This window comes from Ptychodera flava, chromosome 7, assembly GCF_041260155.1.
Source record: "Ptychodera flava strain L36383 chromosome 7, AS_Pfla_20210202, whole genome shotgun sequence".
In the NCBI taxonomy this organism is placed as follows: domain Eukaryota; kingdom Metazoa; phylum Hemichordata; class Enteropneusta; family Ptychoderidae; genus Ptychodera; species Ptychodera flava.
This window is the reverse complement of record NC_091934.1, coordinates 9569224-9591048: the sequence shown is the minus strand read 5'-3', so window position 1 is coordinate 9591048 and position 21825 is coordinate 9569224. Positions and strand designations below refer to the sequence as shown.

At 36.2% G+C, this 21825-nt stretch overlaps 1 protein-coding gene across 1 annotated transcript; it reads right to left on the bottom strand.

Annotated features, from left to right (window-relative positions):
* Positions 1 to 5887: 5887 nt before the first annotated feature.
* LOC139136111 (acid-sensing ion channel 2-like) lies at positions 5888 to 16293 on the bottom strand. Its single transcript, XM_070703886.1, has 9 exons — positions 16129 to 16293; positions 15646 to 15798; positions 13825 to 13949; positions 13016 to 13197; positions 10390 to 10534; positions 10160 to 10216; positions 9409 to 9559; positions 8080 to 8171; positions 5888 to 6978 (listed from the first exon to the last, which is right to left on the bottom strand). Exons 1-9 carry the CDS (start codon positions 16188 to 16190, stop codon positions 6872 to 6874), a joined length of 1074 nt encoding a protein of 357 aa, XP_070559987.1. The 5' UTR covers positions 16191 to 16293; the 3' UTR covers positions 5888 to 6871.
* Positions 16294 to 21825: the final 5532 nt, after the last annotated feature.

The window sequence follows — 21825 nt, the reverse complement described above, 5'->3', positions numbered from 1 at the left end:
AATTGTGAATAACAAATTTACATTTAACATAATTTGAACTTATTTAATATAATTCGATGGTGAATATGTCGATTTAATCTACAAATGTGAGCTCATCTGCTTTTCTTTTTTACATTTTTATGAGTAATTTGCGATATTGCAACATTCAGTCATACGGCACCTTACACTTTTACAAATTTGCAAAATATGAAAATCCAATTATCCCAAATTAGTTCCAATCGTGTTATTTTGGTCACACAAATGCATATCCCGATGATTGGCGCCGGGTATTGTCCGCCTTGAATGTGTCACTGTATTGTGGTTAAACTGTCCCGTAGACGGTGTTCCTTTCATGGTGTCCATTTCGATTTATTTACTCGCAAATGCACATTATCATAATTTATTGTTTATATTTAATCAATCAACTGACTTTCGCTGTTTGTGTAATTTCGATCAATACAAAGAGATACCTATCGGGAATCTCAAGAGCTGATCTCGTTAATTATCTACACATAAATAGTGAGGGTCAAGGTTAACCGAGATCAAATAAAAACTAAACAATCTTTATTTTGATACTTTTACGAGGTAAAAGGGGCCTCCTACAGAGTAAACTATCTGTTTAATTTTGATATAGTGAAGTTTGGGTTGTCAATATTGCAAGATCCCGGCTGCGGAAATCCTTTTTGACCAAAATACTGTTCACTGATGGGAATTTCACATCGTAATGTCAGATGTTAATCATGTCATGTCAAACATGTCTCGGTGGAGTCTTTAATATGAAGCGGCATCAACGCATTTACTCAGAGGTTAATACATTATTCAATATACCTCCATTTAAGCCAAAACGGCCTGAGTAAAGATCTGTTACAAAGGAAGCGTCCTTTGATCTGCAGGACACAGTATCACATGTACGATGTTAAACAGTTTAGTTCTATCAGTTATCAATTTTCATGGGGGAAATCATTAATCAAAGGGCTGCATACGTAAAAAATTGAATATTTAAGAGCAAATTACTTTAGTCGGTAAATAGAAAAGGAATATATTTTTTCTTACCAAGTAAACTGTATCATTGGCGATTGATATAAATATTACAAAGGCCAAGAAATTATCTTTGTCACTGTACTTCCTGTTCACCATCTTGAACGTGTGTACAATAATATTTTCTGGGTAGGCTTTAATTTGGGTCAAACTTTTCGACAACGTCACTTTATAGTCTATTTAACAAGGAACGATAATTTCTTTAAAGTCAGAACACTTCAAGCAAGCCAAAGGCTAAAATAACTATTATATTCATGCCAAGGAGGAGAAGAAAGTTATGTAGATAAGAATAAAACTGGAAGAAGTTATCGCTGATGACAACCTGCTCACGCACTGGAAAATCGATACTTGGCCTTCAAATTTCAACTGAAAAGCAACTTCATTTAAAACTAAGCCAAGTACAGAAAATATAAGAGTTCAAACCTAAAGGGAGTACTTTCGTCCAGAGATGCTTGGTTAAAGAGGCGTGATGTCCAACGAAATGAACCGCTTTTTTTTCCCAGTAATACAAATGAACTACACTTATGTACACCCACACTACAGAATAGGCGAATTGTGTCAATCTACAAATAATTTCTTTATACCATGCAATCGTTTACAATCGATGGCCATTAATGGATATCGCTGACTTCACAAAGAGCTCCTTTTTAAAGTGACCATGGTCCGACTTTAATGACCTTGTAGTCATTAAATGTTGCAAGTTTCATTGTTCACATTGTTTTGACATAAAGCTGACTTCCAATTCATGGACTGTTTGTTCGTTATGTATTTATCTCAGCTAAACAGATCAAAAGATATGACGAGCATTTTATCTTCTGTCAGTGTTTGCGCAGATAGAATATGCTGAAAACCGTTGTATTCTTCCGTTGATATACATCCTCGTTAATAAAGATAACTTAAATAGATATTTTTGGGTTTTGGGTTTTCCGTCCCTGATATACACTAACACAACATTTCTTATAATAACTTAAAATATGCAAAGGTGAAAAGTCGAAATTGAAGTTACATTACAAAAAAAGGAAAATTGCACTTTAAGTTTGTATACACCAAAAAAGTTTCGAATTACGGATATCTCACAATATTCGTAAGGAATGTTATACTGTTCACAAAACACAATTTTCGATGTGGTTTTGGATTCAATACTTAAAATTCCGAGAGTAAAGAGATACTTGCCTTCTTAGAAGGGCGACCGTCGTTCCTACACCAGAGATCCTGATATCGTCAGCAACAATGGACAAAATGGTTCCTCCAGGCTTTATCTTGTCCTTTAAGGCTTTTGGATTTTTTCGAACTCGTACGCCACAGTTCAAACACAGAGTTATGGATGGATATAAGCAAATCGTCATTATTTCTTAGAGTCTCCCTCCTCGCTTGCATTAATTACATGTATCTATCTTGGTCGTTTGTGCCCATACCTTGAATCGTTTTCAAGACTCTGATTTTTGTAGTAAATGCTAAAATAGTATTATTCTTCAATAAAGTATATGAAGAGATAAACTACAGTTGGCAGCCCCTCATTAAATTTGCGCATGCTGACATTGATCTTGGCCATTGCAATATTATTCACAGAGAAGATTACTCCTGCTGGACGTCATATATGGTGACCTGTCAATTTTTTCCGAACCGTGCCTACGGCGTGCTTTTTCAAAGACATTCACAGACTGCCACATGAATGGTTCTTAAACGAACCACCAATGAGCAAGCGATGTCACAAAACGCTGTCGTTTTGAGTTACCATGCGAATAAATAAATATATCAAATTGGTAAAACTAAGCGGTATACCCATCACAGACGGATACACATCTATGTTTACGATAACAGTACATGGAAAGATAGGCACGAAATGTGTAAATTATGTTTTTCTCCACCTAAAAGCTATAATATCAATGTGGGCTTCAAAATACGGTCATTCTATACTCAGCAACCTCTGTAACGTTGAATGTTACAGTGCAGTAGTCGGTGTGTAAGAGAATGACAACAATCAAAGACATGAGTGCTGAGGAGAAAATTGGTGAGGGGCAGCGAAAAATTGGTTGGGATGGGGTGACTGAACGTTTCACAGAACAGTAGTGGGTGCCCAACATCTTACTCAATGCACACCAAGCTGCTAATACTACTCCGTAGTGGACAGAAAGCAATTCTTTCATAAATCTGATTCTAATGCCATCCAATGGAAAGGTTGTATTCCAATGACAGACTATAATCATGAGATGCAAGTGCTAAATACATCTTCGACAAAAGTAAGCATAAAGTTCGTTTGAAATGCGCCCATACTGACAATCAGATTTCTTCACCGTTTGCTCTCCTTGATAATTTTTGCTCCTATTAACTGCGATAGGCTCTGTTTGTAGCATATTTAGATCGAAATATTAGAATGATTCTTGGCAAAACATCGATGCCAGGGAGAGTTTGGGCATTTAAACTAAACATTGACCAGCCAGGGTCTATGAACTAAATTAGAAACTTTGAATAATATTTGAGAACAGATTGACATAAAACTAAAAAGGTTTCCTGAAATCGATTGGTCCTTTCTGATTATTGATATAATAGCTTACTGTAGTCTATTACCACGATGGCGTTCCGTTGTACAAAAGGCCGCCGAACAGTCGACAATGCAAAAAATAACATGCATAACATTCATTCTAAATTGTCTAATTACAGGCAATTACCTGAATAGCAGAGAAAAGACTGTTGACATCAATTTGCATAAAGTTGATCTAATTTTCACGTGATTAACAATCTTTTAACACTTTATGCTTTAAATCTGTTGACATTTTCTATTGACTTGTATTGCACATCAATAAGATGCAGTAGCACGAAACATTATCTACGTCGTTTTACGTAAACGCGTAAGGGAGACATTATTTTATCGTTGTCTTAATATTATCATTAAGTGACCGTTTGACATTTTTAATGTTGATAAAGTCCTGCAATTGGTTCTTTTGCTTCTTAAATGATGGAGAGTACAAATAACCTATCAGGCAAATCCTTGAATTTGCTGCAACTTTATGTACTGCACAAGATCAATGTTTATTTCTTCCAGGTTTAAGACAAGCTCATTCGAAATTGTTTCCTTTTATACTGGTGTTGTGTCAAGCCCTAAAGATGCTTGTCAAGAAAGTGGCCTGGCCACCACTCATAATTTAAGAGACAGAATTATGTTTGACGACATGTATATTGAAATATTGGTCTAAAGATTAATGGATTTTAAAGAGGCACTCCCACTTGGTAACATTTTTAAAACACATTTTTTTAATGCCAACGGTCGATATTTGACGTGGCGACTCCGCGCGGATTGCGAGATATCGATAAAAACATGTCATTTCCAAAGCGTATTTTTCACATCCCGAAGTTTTACGATCGTTTCTGGTTATGACCCGAAATCCCCCGAAAGTGTGTTGTTGTGCTGATTGACGATATTCTAAGGAGTCCAAAAACGTTCGAATGACGCAACTTATTTACCTCATACTGTGATGACTTTATATACATCATTATCAATGCCTTTACCTCTGACAATTCTTTTTAAAAACTTCTCCTTAGTTTTTGTCGTTTTCATTATTCAGTTGTATTAAATTTTTAAACAATACCACATAGATATCAGTTTTTACGTGTAAAATATCAGTTGCCTCTGATGACTACATTTTGTCGTCCGCCACACAGTTTCGCGTGGTTCGATACATTGCGGCCGCCGCGTGTGGTATGCGCGCATACCACGCGGCGACCACTACGCATACTATGTATCAACCGCACTTATCTGTGCTAGTCACCTATGCGAATTCTGGTGGAATCAGCAAACTTTGTTTTTCGTTTGTTTGCCGAGTCAGTAGGACTCGGCTTTCTCCCATGGGACATGGCCGCTCACCGACGCGAGTGGTACTGATTTGGCGTACAGCAGCATCAGCGTAGACTCGTACTTCATAGCTTAGTTGACAATGGCCCCAGTGCCGAACGTTCTATGTTCGGAAGCTGAATTCAGGTGGGCCACCGGAATTCAAACTTTAACTTTTTTGAGGACATGTTTTTATCGATATCTCGCGATCCGTGCGCAGTCGCCATGTCAAATATCGACCGTTCGCATTAAAAAAATGTGTTTTAAAAATGTTACCAAGTAGGAGTACCTCTTTAAGATTGCATTTTTTCCGAAGCAAATTGTTCTCATGAGTATAACAACAAAACACACTCACATACGTGCGCAAATTTACAGAAACCGACAATGAACTTGTTCTTGAATTAATGTTTCTGTTTCATCAACTTGTGTTTGAGCAACGGCATTGAAATCAAACCATTCGATTATAATAAGAAAACGGCACAGTTTGCTAACTCGCAGCTCTCGCACAAGTTTCCGTTTCATAGTAGCTACAAATCTTCTGTTATTTGATGAGCACGGCCATACGATTGAGTCAAAACATCTCTGCAACTTTAGCATGTACAGTTCATTAAACACAATAGCTTTAACTTCAAGTGTACTGATCGTCAACGTCCTGGTTTTTGTCACAATTCAACTCCATTTGACAACATGTGCAATCCGATATACGTTTCACTTTTCACTGTTAAGTGATACATTTCAATTGATCTGATTTAGAAATATACTATAATACGGTTGTTAATTCAACTTATATGTATTAGGAGTGAGCCACAAACATTTAATGGTGATTATCAAATGGGGTTGGAAAGAACAATACTGATGTACAGAAACCTAGGATGACATTAAATTTGATAAAATTATGCACGTGACATAAGGTTTTGTCATACTTTGCACAGTTGTTGTTTCAACAAAAAACATCCCAACTATTTAATGTCTTTTTACATCCATACAAAATACATTAAAGGATACATTGTCTACATGACATTTATTGATAAGCACGTGAAACTAAATTGTTACAGTTTAAGAAGACGGATAACTTAAAACCTCATTAACGTTATCTATTGATTTCGGTTAATTGTCACTACATTCAAGCAAATAGATGAAGGGGACATAGTAAGTTACATAACTTTGGACATCTTTTTAAAGTGCAATTAAGTTTTTGACACCCCCTACATAATCACTTGTTTATTACTCCTGACAACAAGATCCATCTATCCTTTCTTTCATATGGGTAATATAAAGACTGATGTGCCCTGTAGTTATATCTTCCTGTCTTTAATGAAGTGGTTAAGATACCAGACGACAGTGTATCTTACCCTTCTGATTGTATTGGTAACCTAAACTGAATCAACTGCAGCTGCATAACTGTTTCCGTGAAAACAAAAACAACCCTAGTATCCATCATGTCATTGCGTTTAACAGCTCAAGTTGAAATCTTTGGAGTATTGATGTTTTCTTTTCCGCTTTTGTATATGTGTACGGCATACTTATGTATCACAGAAGGTAGAAGGTTGACTATCATTCTGGTTACTGTACACAACTACCTCATGGAATACGAAAGTGCTAGGGAAAATGATAACGTCGAGAAATGTCGATGTAAGTAGTTTAAACACTGCCAAAGTTACTGATGATTGCGAACAGTGCTGACCAAACTTACGACAACATGTGTAGCTTTTTATCATTATTATCAATCAAGTATCCATAATTATAAAAAGAGTTTGCCACAAATGGTCCATACAAGTAGACACCCTTTATGAAAGGTTGATATGACTTCAGCCTGTAGCGGTGTCACATTAGCAGCCTTGTGTAAATAATGAGGTCTTGGGAGCAATAATCCTGTCAATTAACAACACATGACGCTATAAAGTCTTCAAGCATCGCTAATATGCGTATTTTACCAGGGAAATGTTGAAATCTTAGCCAAAACCAGTATTTACATCAGTAGGTCACAGTCGGTGCTGTTATTAAACATTGAAGATGATGACATTCTTAGCGCCACGCTGAACTGCAACATCCTTTGAAGCAGATATCAATGATCTCTATGACAGTCAGTATACTTCCACCAAGCCATAAACCAAGGGAGCCACCTATGTCACCTGGATTAATGAAATTATGTAGATTAATAAACTATGTATTTGATCGCAGAATGCTGATAATATTGCAGCTTGTAATAGATGTAAGATATGTATGTGGTCGTTTCATAAACTTTTGATCTACTTGTTTACGAGAGTGAACAAAGTTCAACGAACGCATATATATTGGCAACTGCTAAATTATTCCTGACTATGCAATGAACATGTATACTCTTCGATACAACGAAATAAATCGAAATAAAGTACTCAATACCATCGCTAGTGCTAAACGATGATGATATGATAATGTGACAGAAAAAAACTACGTGGAGTTGTTACATGTTTGTATTGCACAAAGGATAGGTAAACTGATCTACATGGCAAAATATTTCAAGACCTCGAGTCAAACGTATTCCGTCCTTGATATATACGATAAACTTGTCAAATTTACATATTTTGAAGTGTTATAGATAAAGTTTGCCCAACAAAAATATCGTTTTCGTTAAGTTCGTATGTCTATAATAACGGATTTAGAATTCTTGTAAATATTAAACATCGAGTGAGTATCAAACGTCATTAAGACAACTATCGTGCATGCACATTTAAGGAGTGTAATTTTCTTTGATTCGCGTTGCTGAGTATGATTATGTCAGGAAGGAACGTATAGTGTGGTGTGTGATCATGTCTTTGGCATATTAACCCTTTGCACCCTGGCCCCCTGGTACTCTATGACGTCATCGGACATTTCTGTCAGAGCCGGGTTTAAAGGGTTAATGTTTGTAAAATTAATGTATGTTATTCTGTCTGTTTTGCATTGTCCATTTATCCTATCCAAATTCACTCTCTGTTGAACTGATCATCAACTCATCATCATTAACATGAACTCGTTGTCGGAGAAAAGTTTCACGGCGAAACAGTAACTACCACACCAACTACAATAATAACATCTAAAGAAGAAGAGGACGAATAGACGCAGAACTTTTGTATTAATCTGGTGTTAATTTCAAAGGGACAAGAAGATGACAAGTAATACGTCTTTCCCATATAGAAATCGCAGATAGTGTAAAAAAATTAATAGCAAAAACAAACCAATTGAAGTTTCATCCTAAGTTAAATATCACTTACATAGTAGCCCAAATATATTGTAAGCCTTCACTTCCTGAACTTCATGTACAGCCAATTCTTGGAAGAATATGTTGACCCTTGCAATATTTTTGCTGGTGAAATATTCATAAAATGTTAATATCGTTCGCAATTACGAAAGACAATAAGAACAATTTTTATTTCAATTTTTATAGTTCAAGCAACCGAAATGAAGTTCTGAGATTTTCTACCTAGCAAACGAGGCATGCAGTCAGTGACTTTCGTTCAACACGATTGGAACTTATGTCGGATAATTGTATGGTGAAGTAATGCCTATTTGATAAGCAAATGTAAGCTCATCTGCTTTTCTTTTTAAGTTACACACTTGTTTTTACGAGTAATTTGTAATATCGCAATATTAACTTGTAGTGCGCCTAACATTTTTGAGAAATTTGAAAAATATGAAAATCCAATAATCCCAAATTACTTCCAATCGTATTGACTTTATGACTCATGATTGAGCTATTTCATTTCACCTATGAATCAATTTTGACTAATTTCCCACAATTGTCTGGGAGCACTGTAATGTGAGCTCAAAGGCATGAATAATCACCAAGGAGACTATTTAACCCTTAGAAATAGGCGGGTATGATATAATTGGCAATACTAATTAAGCAACCATTACTTGTTTGTACTTCACAAGGTACTGCACATTGTTTAATCCTCTCGTAGCAACATTACCTTGTGCGTGAAATTTCATGTTTTGCAACTCATTGCTTATGGTATGTAAACTATCGAATATTCCCTTGTAGATAGCTACAGCTATATGCTATATGCTATGTATATTTAACGGGCGAAAACATCTTATCAATGGACACATAGATGCTTATAAACGTCTACCAACCAGGCCGAGGCTCGAAAAGGTAAAGGGAACCAAACCAACATATTTAACATGATGATTCACATGATATTTCGAGTGATCAGAATATTGGCTTTTTTACCCCCTTCTAAAATTATATCATGTTGAATTGTACATTGTTTTGGCACATCATTTTCGATATTCTAAAGTGATAATATAGTTATAGCATTATTCATGACAAAGAGATTTTAACAAAGGTTTCAGGATTACCATCATGTATAATTCATAATGCTAATATTCGCTTGGGCGAGGGATCTCTCGGGGACATCGCTAGAGTAAGGATTAAGCACACACGCCTGTAAATACATCAAGAAAAATAAATGGAATTTCTTTTCTTATCAAAATAGTAAATGGTCGATTTTCGGAAATGAACCATGGGATATTCAATACTTTGACTTTCCTGGAAGTTAAGTGATTCACTAAAGAAGCCAGCAATGACCGAAACTACTTACTCAAAGTGTCCGATAGGTAACTGAAAATATCCTTCCAGGTAGGCGTTAAAAATATCTGACGTAAACTTTGCACTTGACATGATTGGTTTGTAGATCAGCTGGGAGCAAGGAACTGGGCATTCACATGTATTGCTCATGTTTGCTACCATAGCTGGAAAGATAACGTTTTGACACTTAGACAACTTAATAGAAAATTACCATTATGATTGCAATTTGAAGAATTCAAATAAGAAAGAAATTAAATTATTTATTCGTGTAGCAAATTGCAATCGTAGCATAATCAATTAGAACCGAAAATCGGCTGTATTTTCTATGATTGACGATGCAACTTAGTGTTACAAGGTGCAAACCTTGTCGCACTGCACTGCGAACTTATATTATCCAATATTCAAAATTATAGAAAATTAGGAATAGAAAGTGCTTGTATATACATTTTCATATTTATAAAGGACGTACAATGGACGACGTCAAAATTTAATCTAAAAATCGTACATTGCAGATGTGGATATTCATAAAACTAGGCGACTTAGAAGGTATTCATCATTAAAAAGCAGCTTACAAGGCAGGCTAATTATTCGACCTCGTTTTGACTCACCATGAACGATCAAACCAGGGATTCAGTAGTGGGTGGTAAATATCAAAATCTAGACAAATATAACCTCTCATGTGTACATTCGACATAGGAATCAAGGGGAATATACATGATTGGTCGAACTACATAGTTGATAATGATGACTATAAGCCTACTCACCTAACGCTGCTCGGCTACAGTAATAGGACGTTTCGAGGTCACATATCGGTATATTTCCTGTTGACATATGGATAACTTATTTTAAATGACGTTTTTCGAACCTACTTTCATAAAACCAGTTTATGAACAAGACAACATGTAATGTGTACTCATAGGGATGAGGATATTGATTTTGCAACGTGTTGAAGTGACCTTTATCGTCAATGGAAGAAATGATGTAAATGTAGTACCTGGCATGTAAAACATTTTGCATCCACAAGTTTTCACAATAAAATCTGTGGAACACTCCATTCGGCAAGCATTTCGTGAATATTTTTCATAATACTTCAAAGACTTCTCTCCGCAAGTACCGTGTGGGGACGTGAGATTCGTTATCTGCAAAATCAAAGTTCTGAATTACAACATATTCGTAAGTTAATATTACTACCCGTTTGTGAGAAATTTAAATCATTTTACCAAATGGATACACATTTATCGTTTATGTATTATAAGATAAAGTACCTCGATTTTGTCAATCTGGTTATTATTTGCATAAAAGTATTACACACAAATATATGAAACATTAAAAAAGCAGGTAAAAGTCATGAGTCTTGAAGAATAGTAATGTCCAAATGACGTTGCATTCTCACTACAAAATTTAAAGTACTCTTAACCCTTTCATGTAAACTCGTGTAGCATGTCAAAACCTATGAAATAATAGATTATATTGCACCATCACTCTTCAAATCTAGTATTTTTAGTCCCCACGGACACCGTCCGTCCATCAGTGCGTCCGTCCGTTCACGCAGATATCTCAGAGACGCCTGGAGCGATTTCGTTCAAACTTGGTACAAGGATTATTATCTATGCCATACATATGCACGTCGATTTGTTTTATGATCCAATCCAATATGGCCGTCTGGCGCCCATTTTGTTTCCTGTATTTGATGTCAGTGCGTATGTTCACGCATATTTCTCAGTGATGCTACGAGCGATTCCTTTCAAACATGGTACATAAATTACGCTATATATTATACATATGAACATTGATTTTTGTTCTGATCCGGTCTAAAATGGCTGTGAGGCGGCCATTTTGTTTCCTATATTTGACGACTGTGCGTTCGTTCACGTAACATATATTAATCCTTATCACATATATTTGCATGCCGATTTTTTTAATGATTCGATCAAAAATGCCTGTGTGACGGCCGCTTTCTTTCCTGTATTTGATATCCATCCACAGGCTCCCCAGGTATGATCCACAGGGGTTCCAGGATTGTATTAATATTAATGCTGTGTCCATGCATAGGGGCTCATGAATGCAGATATCTGAGATAGGCCTGTGCCAATTCTTTTTAAACTTAGTACAAGGATACTACACTATGGCATACATATGCAGGTTCATTTATATTGGTGTGGCATGCATAATTAGTGCTAATTTGCATAATTCGGGATTAGAGCGCTGTTTCTGATACAACTGTGCCAAATTTGATGAAACTTTGTGCAGATGTTTTCCACACAGAGTTCTTATATCAGTCAATGACATATGTCAGTATTGCATCAATTAATTGCTAATTTGCATATTTGATGAATTTTTGAAATAAGGGTGATGTCTAGAATATACTGCAACAGATTTTATGAAACAAATGGTACAAATCTTTAGCACATAGCCCCACAATAGTGTACATAGACACTTAGCAGTATTATGTTAATTAAATGCTAATTTGCATATTTCGTTCCTTTTCCTAATTAGTGGGCTATCTCCGGAAATACTGTTTTAAATTATATGAAACGTGGTGCAGATATTGATCTGTCAGCATTATAATACTATGTGAACACATTAAGGAGTATCCTGTCAATTAATTGCTAATTTACATATTTAATGAACTTTCATAATTATTGTCATATGTCTAATAATGCTACATCATGATCAATGAAACATGGTACAGATTTTTTCCTTCCAGTAGTCAAATGGCGTGCAAAGATATGTAGCAGATAACGCCTACCTGATAGCGTGCAAAGATATGTATTAATTGTTTATTTGCATATTTAATGAATTTTGGTAACAAGCCTGATATGTCAGGAAATAGTTCAACAAATTTCATGAAACTTGGTACAGATGTTGAGCTCAAATTGCTTTAACTGTGAAAAAGACATTAATCAGTGTCAAGTTAATGAATTTGTAATTGCTTATGTAATGAACTTTCCTAATGAGAGTGATATATCCACAAATACTGTGTTAAATTTGATGAAACTTGGTACAGATTTTTATCTCATAGTGTTGTAAATACAAATCAACGACACTAAGTGGTATCATATACATATATAAATTAATTGGTAATTTGCATTTACATAATTGATTTTTGTTTTTAGGGTGAATGTCCAAAGTACTGCATCAAACTTTATGAAATATGGTACCGGTGATAATCTGTCAGTGTTACGATAGGATGCAAAAATGTTTGGCAGCATCCTGTTGATTAACTACTAATTGATTCATTTTAATGACCTTTTGTAATTAGTAAGGCAGCTCACAGTAGTCCTCTCAGAGGACTTGTAATTAACCCTTTTCCTGCCAGACAGTATCAATTCCCAATCAGCCAAGTCAGTAAAAAGTGGTTTTGAGCCAAAACACGACGTATTTTCACCCACTTGGTTTGGTCTGTTATAGCATCTTTAGTCCAAAAAATCAAGTTAACAGTATTTATGTTTTCATTATATTTAAATACACCATATGGAATATGTTGTGTTTCATTAATTTTAACCTTCTTGACCACGTGGTGAAATATGGACTTGGCAGGGAAAGAGTTAAAGTACTCATTAACAAGTGGGGACTGTGTCATTGTCAATGACATGTCATTCAAGGATAAAAATACTTACATTGGTCACATCAATACCGATACGAACTTCTTGACCAACAGATACAGCAAAGCCCAAGTAACTAACCAGAGGAACTTCCCCTTGTGGATACAACATCACCTGAAAACCAACTGCCAACTCTGGCCCAATATTGTACTCTTCCTGATGTGCATCTAAGAGAACACTAAATCCGAATGACTTTCCTATGTATCAAAGAAAAATAGTTTTGTTATAATCAAATCATAGTGACATTAAATTAGTGAGGCGTGCATCGAACGTTTATTGAAGGAAAAACGTGTGTCGACTTTGAATGGTCAGAGAGCACAGAATACGCCTACAATAAATTGGTGACACGCAAATATGGTTTTGGCTCTGAGGCGTGATTTCAATCGCACGAAGATGTTTCATGAATACGTTTAGAGTAAAGGCTCATGTAACAATGAGTGTATCTTAAACCTTGGCTTGCACCAGGCATTCATGAATTCTTTAAAAAAATCATGGTGGTTGTTGCTTTGCTGGCGAAAGGCGTTTATTAATTAACACGATTGGAACTAATTTGGGATAATCGGATTTTCATAATTATATGTTTTTTCAAATTTCTCAAAAATGTTAGGTGCCCTATAGCTGAATGTTACAAATTATTCATAAAAACATGTGTGTAACTTAAAAACAAAAGCCTAAATTAGTTCCAATCGTGTTAATTAACGACATCATAGTGTCCAATTAAACATACCCAGCCCGTTATCTTCACAGACGTAAATAATGCACGTTCCTTGACATGTAAGAAACCAATGAATTTAGAAGAAAGGAAATTTCAATGAGCATGTTACCTGAGTCTTTGACTGTACGTATCTCGTCATCGTCTTCTCCTGTATTGAAGGCATAGCAAACACCGAAATCTGTCAGAATTGCTTTAAGAACGCCAACATCGACGAGTGACCCTTGCCACGTCGGACTTAATGAACAAAATTGAAGGAAAACACCAATCAAATTACAAGTTAGAGTCTTAGAATAAACCATACATGTACGCTTGTACAGTTTGTCGCGGATGTTATCTCCTTTCAGTAGCTTTCAATCAGGTATACTTACATTTCATCCTGGCAGACCAAACAGGTGTAATGACGCCAATTGTTCTACAAAAATTTCCAGGCCAATAAATAATAAAACAATAAATGAAATATGTATGGCAACTGTTATCTTGCTCCAAGCAGCCAACGTCAAACATACACATAGAACAAAACAAAATAATCAAAGAAGCTATGACCCTGCCCTAAACTATGGACAACATATCGTGTAACTGAAAACACTGCCGATGATTATTTTATACACTATATAAAGCGAAATAAACAAAAATATAACCTCCAATCAAACCTACCCATCTATCAATTGTGTACAGAATTTACAAAATTATCACAAAATCATGAACAAAAAGTGTGAGAGAGTGAATATCTTCTATTGTACGAAAATATAGGTATTTGTACTTCATTATTCACCCTTTTGAACTTTTTTCAATGACGTTTTTAGAATATTCACTTTGTTAGGTATTAGGCACCGTTTGAATATATCCGAAACCTATGTTGATCATTGCATTATGACATTACAAAGTAAACAACAGATGGCCTCTTTTAATTTTCCAAGTTCGTTTGATCGAAAGTAAAAAATAACCTAATCAAGCAGCATTATCATTTTGATGGGATTTAGCAGCTTTTTGGTGCAAAAAATTTTTAGACTGCCTTTTACCTTCTTTGTTATTTGTGGTTTATGTGAAGAGTATGTCCACTTTATGCTTTCATATTTTGAATTTGTTTTGTCTTGTTTTTAATTGAAACTAATTTGAGATAATTGGATTTTTATAATTTTCAAGTTTTTCAAAAGTGTTAGGTGCTCTGTAGCTGAATATTGAAATATTACAAATTACTCAAAAACAACAACTCTGTAATGTAAAAAGAAAACAGATGAGATTACATTTGTAGGATACATTTATATTACATCACCATCCAATTATCCCAAATTATTTCAAATCGTATAATTTCATTAGAATCATATATGTGTGTTTTCTTTTGTTTGGTGTCATTATTGTGTATTAAGTTCCTCAAGCAATCATGAATGTGTGTGTTTTTCAAACAAAATGAGTATTTTGTGGTTGCTGGGGTGCGATACCAATTGCTATACATTTTCGTGTTTGTTTTGCTCTATTTACCATCCTAAACAATCCTGATATTTTCTTCAAGATGAATATAAATTTGGTTGGTTGCTAAGGTCGAAGTCATGGATACTATGCATATTTAATTTCTTACGCTAATTTGCTAATCTAATTAATTATCGCCATCTCCTATTTTATAAAAAATCTTAAACTTTGTAGATTGCCAAGGGTTACGGCCATGGTTGCCAGGCATTTTGACTCATTCTGGCTTGTATAATGTCTCCCACTGAGTGTATTGCCATAACACATGTGGTTTACATAATTGTTTAGTATCAAACGTTGTATCAGTTATTAAATAAGGGGGTGGTAAGTCCTTGCTTGTCGGTGCAGACTCGAGCCGGCTATCAGCTGTTGGGAAATCATTCTCTTTTTTACAATGACACTTGCACACAGGCTACGACGGTACTTTTGGACTGTAAGCTATTGGAAAAAGCATACTGGTACTTACTGGTAGAGCATTGTGTAGACGTCATGCGCAGATTCTATGTAGAATTGTTCCGAGGCTGTTGTTGAGACGTTGTACTGTTTGAAATCCACATTGTCCGTTGTGTACAACATGTCGTAAAGTCCAGTGAGATTGGCTTCAGCGATGGCCGAACGCCTAATGAATACAACGCCATTGAACATAACGAGGCTATTAAGTTTCTGACAATTGTGTATTTGATTTGCCTTATTACCAACCTGCAAAATATCAGCGCCCTGAGACAATAATTTTCGTTAACTTTACATTGTCATTAAACATTTAATACAGTGACCACGAATGTGTTCACTTGGAATAAGCCAATACAAAATAGATGCAATCAACAAATTTGTAGCTAATAAAACAATTTAGAAAAAAAGTTTTAAAGCAATCATAGTTTCGTTCTATATGGGTATAAATAAGGCTATATTTCTAATGCATTCTGTTATGTTCATTCTGAGAATTACATACCTATGTAAATTGAAGTTACATATAGCAATCGCGGGAAAGGTCAGCTCGTCGACGTATTTCATCCTTACGTTAACATTTACAGGGAAGTCAGCAAAGTAAGATATTCTATCCCAGATCTGGAATGACACCAATGCCAGTCCGCTTACCAAGACCAACAGCCATAGCGTCCTTTGGGTAGTTGGTGAAAATAAACGTAAATAAGTTATCAGTTAAAGGTTTAAAAAATTTCATTGCAATCTTCATTGGACTTCATGAAGGGGACTTTAATCTGTAAACGAGGGTTTTGTGAATGAATTTCTCTTAAGTATCAATTTCGTTTGCTAATATAAACATTGTCATCTGACATATATGATATTAAGTTAGGTTTCTGTATTAATATTATGTAACAATTTTGCTTTGCTACACATTACCATTGTTATTTTCAGTGGTGTATCCTCTTGTGCTAAAGGGTGTAATTCCTAATCAGTTATTTTTCCCGGAGGCCAGAAAGCAGTCCATTTTCCCGTTATCATACCCTCTCAAGGGGCTTTATTATTTATTTGTTTAAATAATGTGTGACAAGCCATGCTTTGTCGATAAGGTACCTTAAGTTTAAATAACCCATGACCAAATAATATAATATCAATTAAAGAGTCTTTCAACGGCAACGAGGTTGTCGAGTTCTACTCCTGCAATAAGCAGTCTTTGTTACTGAGACAGTTTCATCCCTAGAGGAAGTGTTGGAATGCTTTATGCGAAACGTGCGCAATTCGAAAATTATGTTAATTGCACACTAACATTGTTTCACACAGCTCACAAAAATGTTTCGGATGTGTACGTGATCTTATAAGTGGAACTCTGAGAGTAAAGAGATACTTGCCTTCTCAAGAGGGTGACTGACGTTCCGAAAACGACCTTTATTCCAGCTATACCGATGCTGTCAGCGAAAGTCGACTTGAAGCTGAAACGGAGTTTCTCTTCCTTGGCAGCGCTAGCTTTTGTTTGTCTGTAGGAATCTGCAAACACATTTTCTATCACAAGGTTATGGATGGGTATAGGTAACTCGTCCCTCTCCTTCAGGGCTTCCTTCATGCGTATATTATTTACACTTGTCTCGGTCTTCTTTGTCGCCATCTCCATGTATGCACTTGCAACTAATGTAGGTCAGCAATGAATAGCAACATGATATGATTCTCCAGTGCAGTATTCGAATTGGTTATCTACATTCTAAACACTGCTGCAGCTTGACTGGTATTGGACTAGACTGTGGTCGTGTTATTTACAGAATGGATTACTTCAGAATGACATCATATGGTGAGTAATTTTTTTGCATTGCCGCAACAATGCAAATATTCGCTAATCTAAAGGTCTGATCCGGCAAAGTGTGAGACATCAAATTCATTTTGGCTTCGCTAAAAATGAAGTCATATTTCTTCTTAATGGCACAAGGAAGACCTTTGACTTTTTACTTCTACTAATATGTGCGTTTCTGTTTTCATGAACTTTAACCCTTTGAGCGACTAAGTCAATTTTTGTCCCCTTTATAAAATATATCCCTGTCAATTCTTTTGACATTTTTGCTGATTTTGATAAAAAAGTATAGCTATGAAATATAATATACATTTGGTCAAAAATTATCAAAAAAATTTCAGAAAAAATCATAAAAGTTAATAAAATGTTGCACACAAATTTTGATGGGAAAAATTGCAGCGCTGAAAGGGTTAAGATTCCGTGTCGATGGCAAAGTCGATTAAAATACAACTCATGAATTACGTATGGCGCAAAGCAAATTAGTCTTCCTGTAAAGGTTTCTAAATGATAAAGCAAATAAAGAACAGTGCGTATTGCCTGAGAACATAAAGACGTAAAATCAATGGGTTTTCTCTCATTATTGATATTAACAAGAAACAAGAAAGTTAATATTTCCCCAACGATTCCGTCGTAGAAATCGACAGATAATTGTGTTGTCCAACTAAACAAGGAGATTACCTCGGTATTAACTACAGAACGCGGCCGCTTTATCTTCACCCTACAGTGCAAAGTTTTACTAGCCTCGTTTGAAATTCGTGATTGAAGGGCCATAACTGAATTGCTGGTATTAATAACATATACTCGATCTTGTTGGATTACAAGCACGATTTTGCTGCTGTCATCAAGCAATTTTGTTTACTACGTTCGCACCAATTATGACAAGTGCCGCTGTAATGATCCACAGATCTCGTATGAGGGTGAAACTAGATATTGGTAGGCATAATTTGGGTCAGTCGAGCAGGGAGCACTGTAAAATCGCATCAATGTTGATATAACACATAAAACCTCAGGTAGCTAGAGGCCTTTCACCTGCTATCCAACATTATAGACGTGTACCTGAGAATTTTCAGACAACGTACTCTGACGACATTTTGTAATGCCTGCAAAATAGGATACAATGAGAAATAGGAACATAGTTGTGAATGCATGTTTTCAATTGAAAGCAAAACAGGAGAGCGTCAACTCCGAAGTACGGCTAAGACGGCACCGTATTGCCATTTTAAGATTGTATTATTTTGTAGCCAATAGCTCACTTGAGCATACACAAAATCGACTCAATTACGCTTGCATATTTACACAATCCTGTATACTTTTCACCGCAGGGTGCAGAAATGAGTCACGTTTCAGTTGATTGGAATCAGAAATATAAAATAAATACGGTTATTAATATCGGAGAGGCAGAAAAACATCACCGATGATGGTACACTTAGACGATTCAAATGGGCCTAGTTTGGAAGACATGTCGCACTCCTAACCTCTATGGTCTTCCACGGGAAAACGAACGCTGGCGACCTAATGTTTTATCTGTACAAAAAATTACAGGTGGATAAACTCGCACACAGCGATACACACAATATAACATGCGTTTCCGCACATTTGTTTGTACCACGGCCTATTCGATTTCAAGATTTGTCGACTAAAAATATGATTACAAAAAAGTATCATTTCCGATGTAAATGCGTATGTTGTTGGCCACAGTACTGAAGTAGACAAGAATAATATGAGTTTCAATTTTCACTATCTTGAGCGAACGCTTGTAGCCAACATTGATTTATAGCATATTTTTTAACTTCGATGAAGTTTGGAAATAATTTCGACTGAAGCAGTGCTGCTTCCTGTTATGGTTGATTTCCAAAAACAATTCCTCGTTCCTCTACAAATGCATTTCCGATAATACGGAGGGGCTTAAAGACAGTAACTGAAAAGGCAATATAGATAAAGTATGATAAAGTTTTTGAAATATATAATGAAATATTCTGTCATCAGTTTTCAGTGGCTCTACTTTTAAAAAAATACCAATTCATCTCTGAAGCAAGCACATTGGCACATATACATTTTTCGGCAAACATCTTTTCTGCTTAACGTGCCATTCTTTCGCTAGAATTGGCTTAAACTGCACTACTATGTGAAGGCCCCCAAAGGCTTGAATGACTCTATACATATTTATGCTTTTTTATATGTTTATGCTTGAAATATTAGCTTCTATACAAATATTGTAGTTGAAGCTATTCAACACCGCTAGACTTGAACCTTTCTTTCAGTTGCACCATGATTCAATAGTTCTTTGCAGTCTGTTGTTGAAATAAAATACAACATTAATCTCACATTAACGTAGCGACTCAGGTTCAAAGGTCAAGTTTAGAAATTTCATTTTATTTCAAATTTCTCACCCCTGATGCTTTAACTTGCTTTTGGCAAAATAATGTAGGGTCACATTGTACCGGGAAATTCCTGAAATTTACTTAAAGTGCAAACTATAAGCTACGAAGCGTGTCGTTTATTTTCCTTTGGTCTCAACGGTCCCGGATTACCGACCACGATATCGTTGATAAACATGCAGAGATAATGTGTAATCTTTGCAGTAAAGTGCGCATGTGTACTTCACTATGCTTCATCGCAATGCTGTGCGTATTGGAGTATTAAAATCGGTACTGATGCATTGGCAAACATGGCTGACGACCAGCACTCGGACCAACGACGGCGTACCGTCGAAAACGCTAGCAAGGGCCACAAGCGAACCAGAAAAAATGTAAACGTGCGTAAAGGTCTATATAAAATAGTCAGGCCTTTGCTCATATCACAACAATCAAGAACGTAGAGAAGAGTCTGATTTTGCCAAGGACGTTTTATTAAGTGAGGACGCGGCCGCTAGCGGAGAAGTGTCCAGTTCACATTGACCATGCAACGACAATGACAATCCAAGACCCTAAAACGCTGCTTTTCGAACCAGTATCAAACCACACGTAACTCTGTATCCAGGGGTTTCCAAATTCGAGTTTCGGTTCATTCATACAGAGTGCAGATTCACGAGGACAAGTTCGCCGATCTGTTATTTTCAAAACCAAATGTAAATAAATTTGTCATATCCTGCCTTTCTTTCTTTAAATATACTCCAAAAATATTAAATTACGACAAAGCACGAACTTCTACAAGTGTCAAAACGATAGCAAGTTTTTGCTTTATGAGATTGATTTCACACAAGGCAAACATATACTCAGAAAATGTTGGCAAGGATTTTGTATTCATGCTCTGCGGAATTTATATCTGAACCATAAGTGTTTACTACGTACGGCGGCGGCCCGTCAAAGGCTGAGCAGACAAGATACAGAAGATATATACGACCTGCATTGGTTGACTTACATAAGACTTTCCTTTTCTTTCATTTTAGCTTGTTCTGTTTCTATGGTGATGAGATTAGCAGTGCAGAGATATCATCTTGCGATAAATAAAGAGTTTTCGATATTATATGGTCGGTCACTCAAATTTGCTCACAGTCACCTGTGGTCTATTCCGCTCTGCGTCTATGCGCCCCATAGACTTCTTCTCAGGCAATGTGTCCCCACGCCTATGGGGCGCATAGATGCAGAGAGGAATAGACCACAGGTGACTGCGGTTTGATTAAAAATAACCGCGCGAAAAAAATTCCGAAATAAGCTTAAAGTGGATTTCACTTCGGTGGCACAACTAAGTGTATGAGGCGGACACACTCGATGTACAAACTAACGATCGATAAACTTGCGGGTGCAGCCAACGGAGCTATTCATTGAAAAAGCTATTCCGGGAGCAATTTTCGAGGGCAGGGGAAATTTTAATTTTGCTTGGGCAGGGGATATATTTTTGGTGGCAGGGGAGGAAATTTTAGTTTTTTTTGTCGGGCAGGGCAGATATTGGTTGATGGTCCCGGGGACAGGGCTTCGAGAAAAATGAGGAGAGAGGGGAAGCTACTTTAAAAAACGGGGACAGGAGAATTTGAGCCATGGTGTTTCCGGTAGAAGGCCACTGCAGTATGTGTCTGCGTAGGAATATTAATTTTCAGGGGAAATTTTTTCAGAGGGCAGGGGAAAATCGACAGGTTTTTCATTTCAGAATAGTAGCTTCATGTCTGCAGGGAAATGGAATGACAAATATTGAGGGGAGTTTTTTTCCAGGGCAGGGAAAATCGGCAAGTTTTTTCGCCACAGGGCAAGGCAGCTTCAAAAATTGACAGTGGGGAGGGGAAACAGGCGAAACTAAATGGGGAGTGGGTAAAAATGAAGTTTGAGTGGGGGAGGGTAAGTCGAAAAATTTTCAGTGGGAGGGCAAATTATGAACAGGCAATTAATTACCATTATGACTAAAAATTAATCAGTTCACATTACTTGCCATGCATAATATATGTTGTCATAGTAAAGACCCCTTTAAACGGGC

Bases quoted from the DNA above. Each gene is read 5' to 3' on its own strand.
- LOC139136111 (XM_070703886.1), bottom strand. From the start codon at position 16,190: ATGAAATACGTCGACGAGCTGACCTTTCCCGCGATTGCTATATGTAAC. The intron at 9,560-10,159 runs GTGAGTAGGCTT...TTATCTTTCCAG, and splicing joins CTGTAGCCGAGCAGCGTTAG to CTATGGTAGCAAACATGAGC. The intron at 8,172-9,408 runs GTAAGTAGTTTC...ATATTTCACCAG, and splicing joins TTACCTATCGGACACTTTGA to CAAAAATATTGCAAGGGTCA.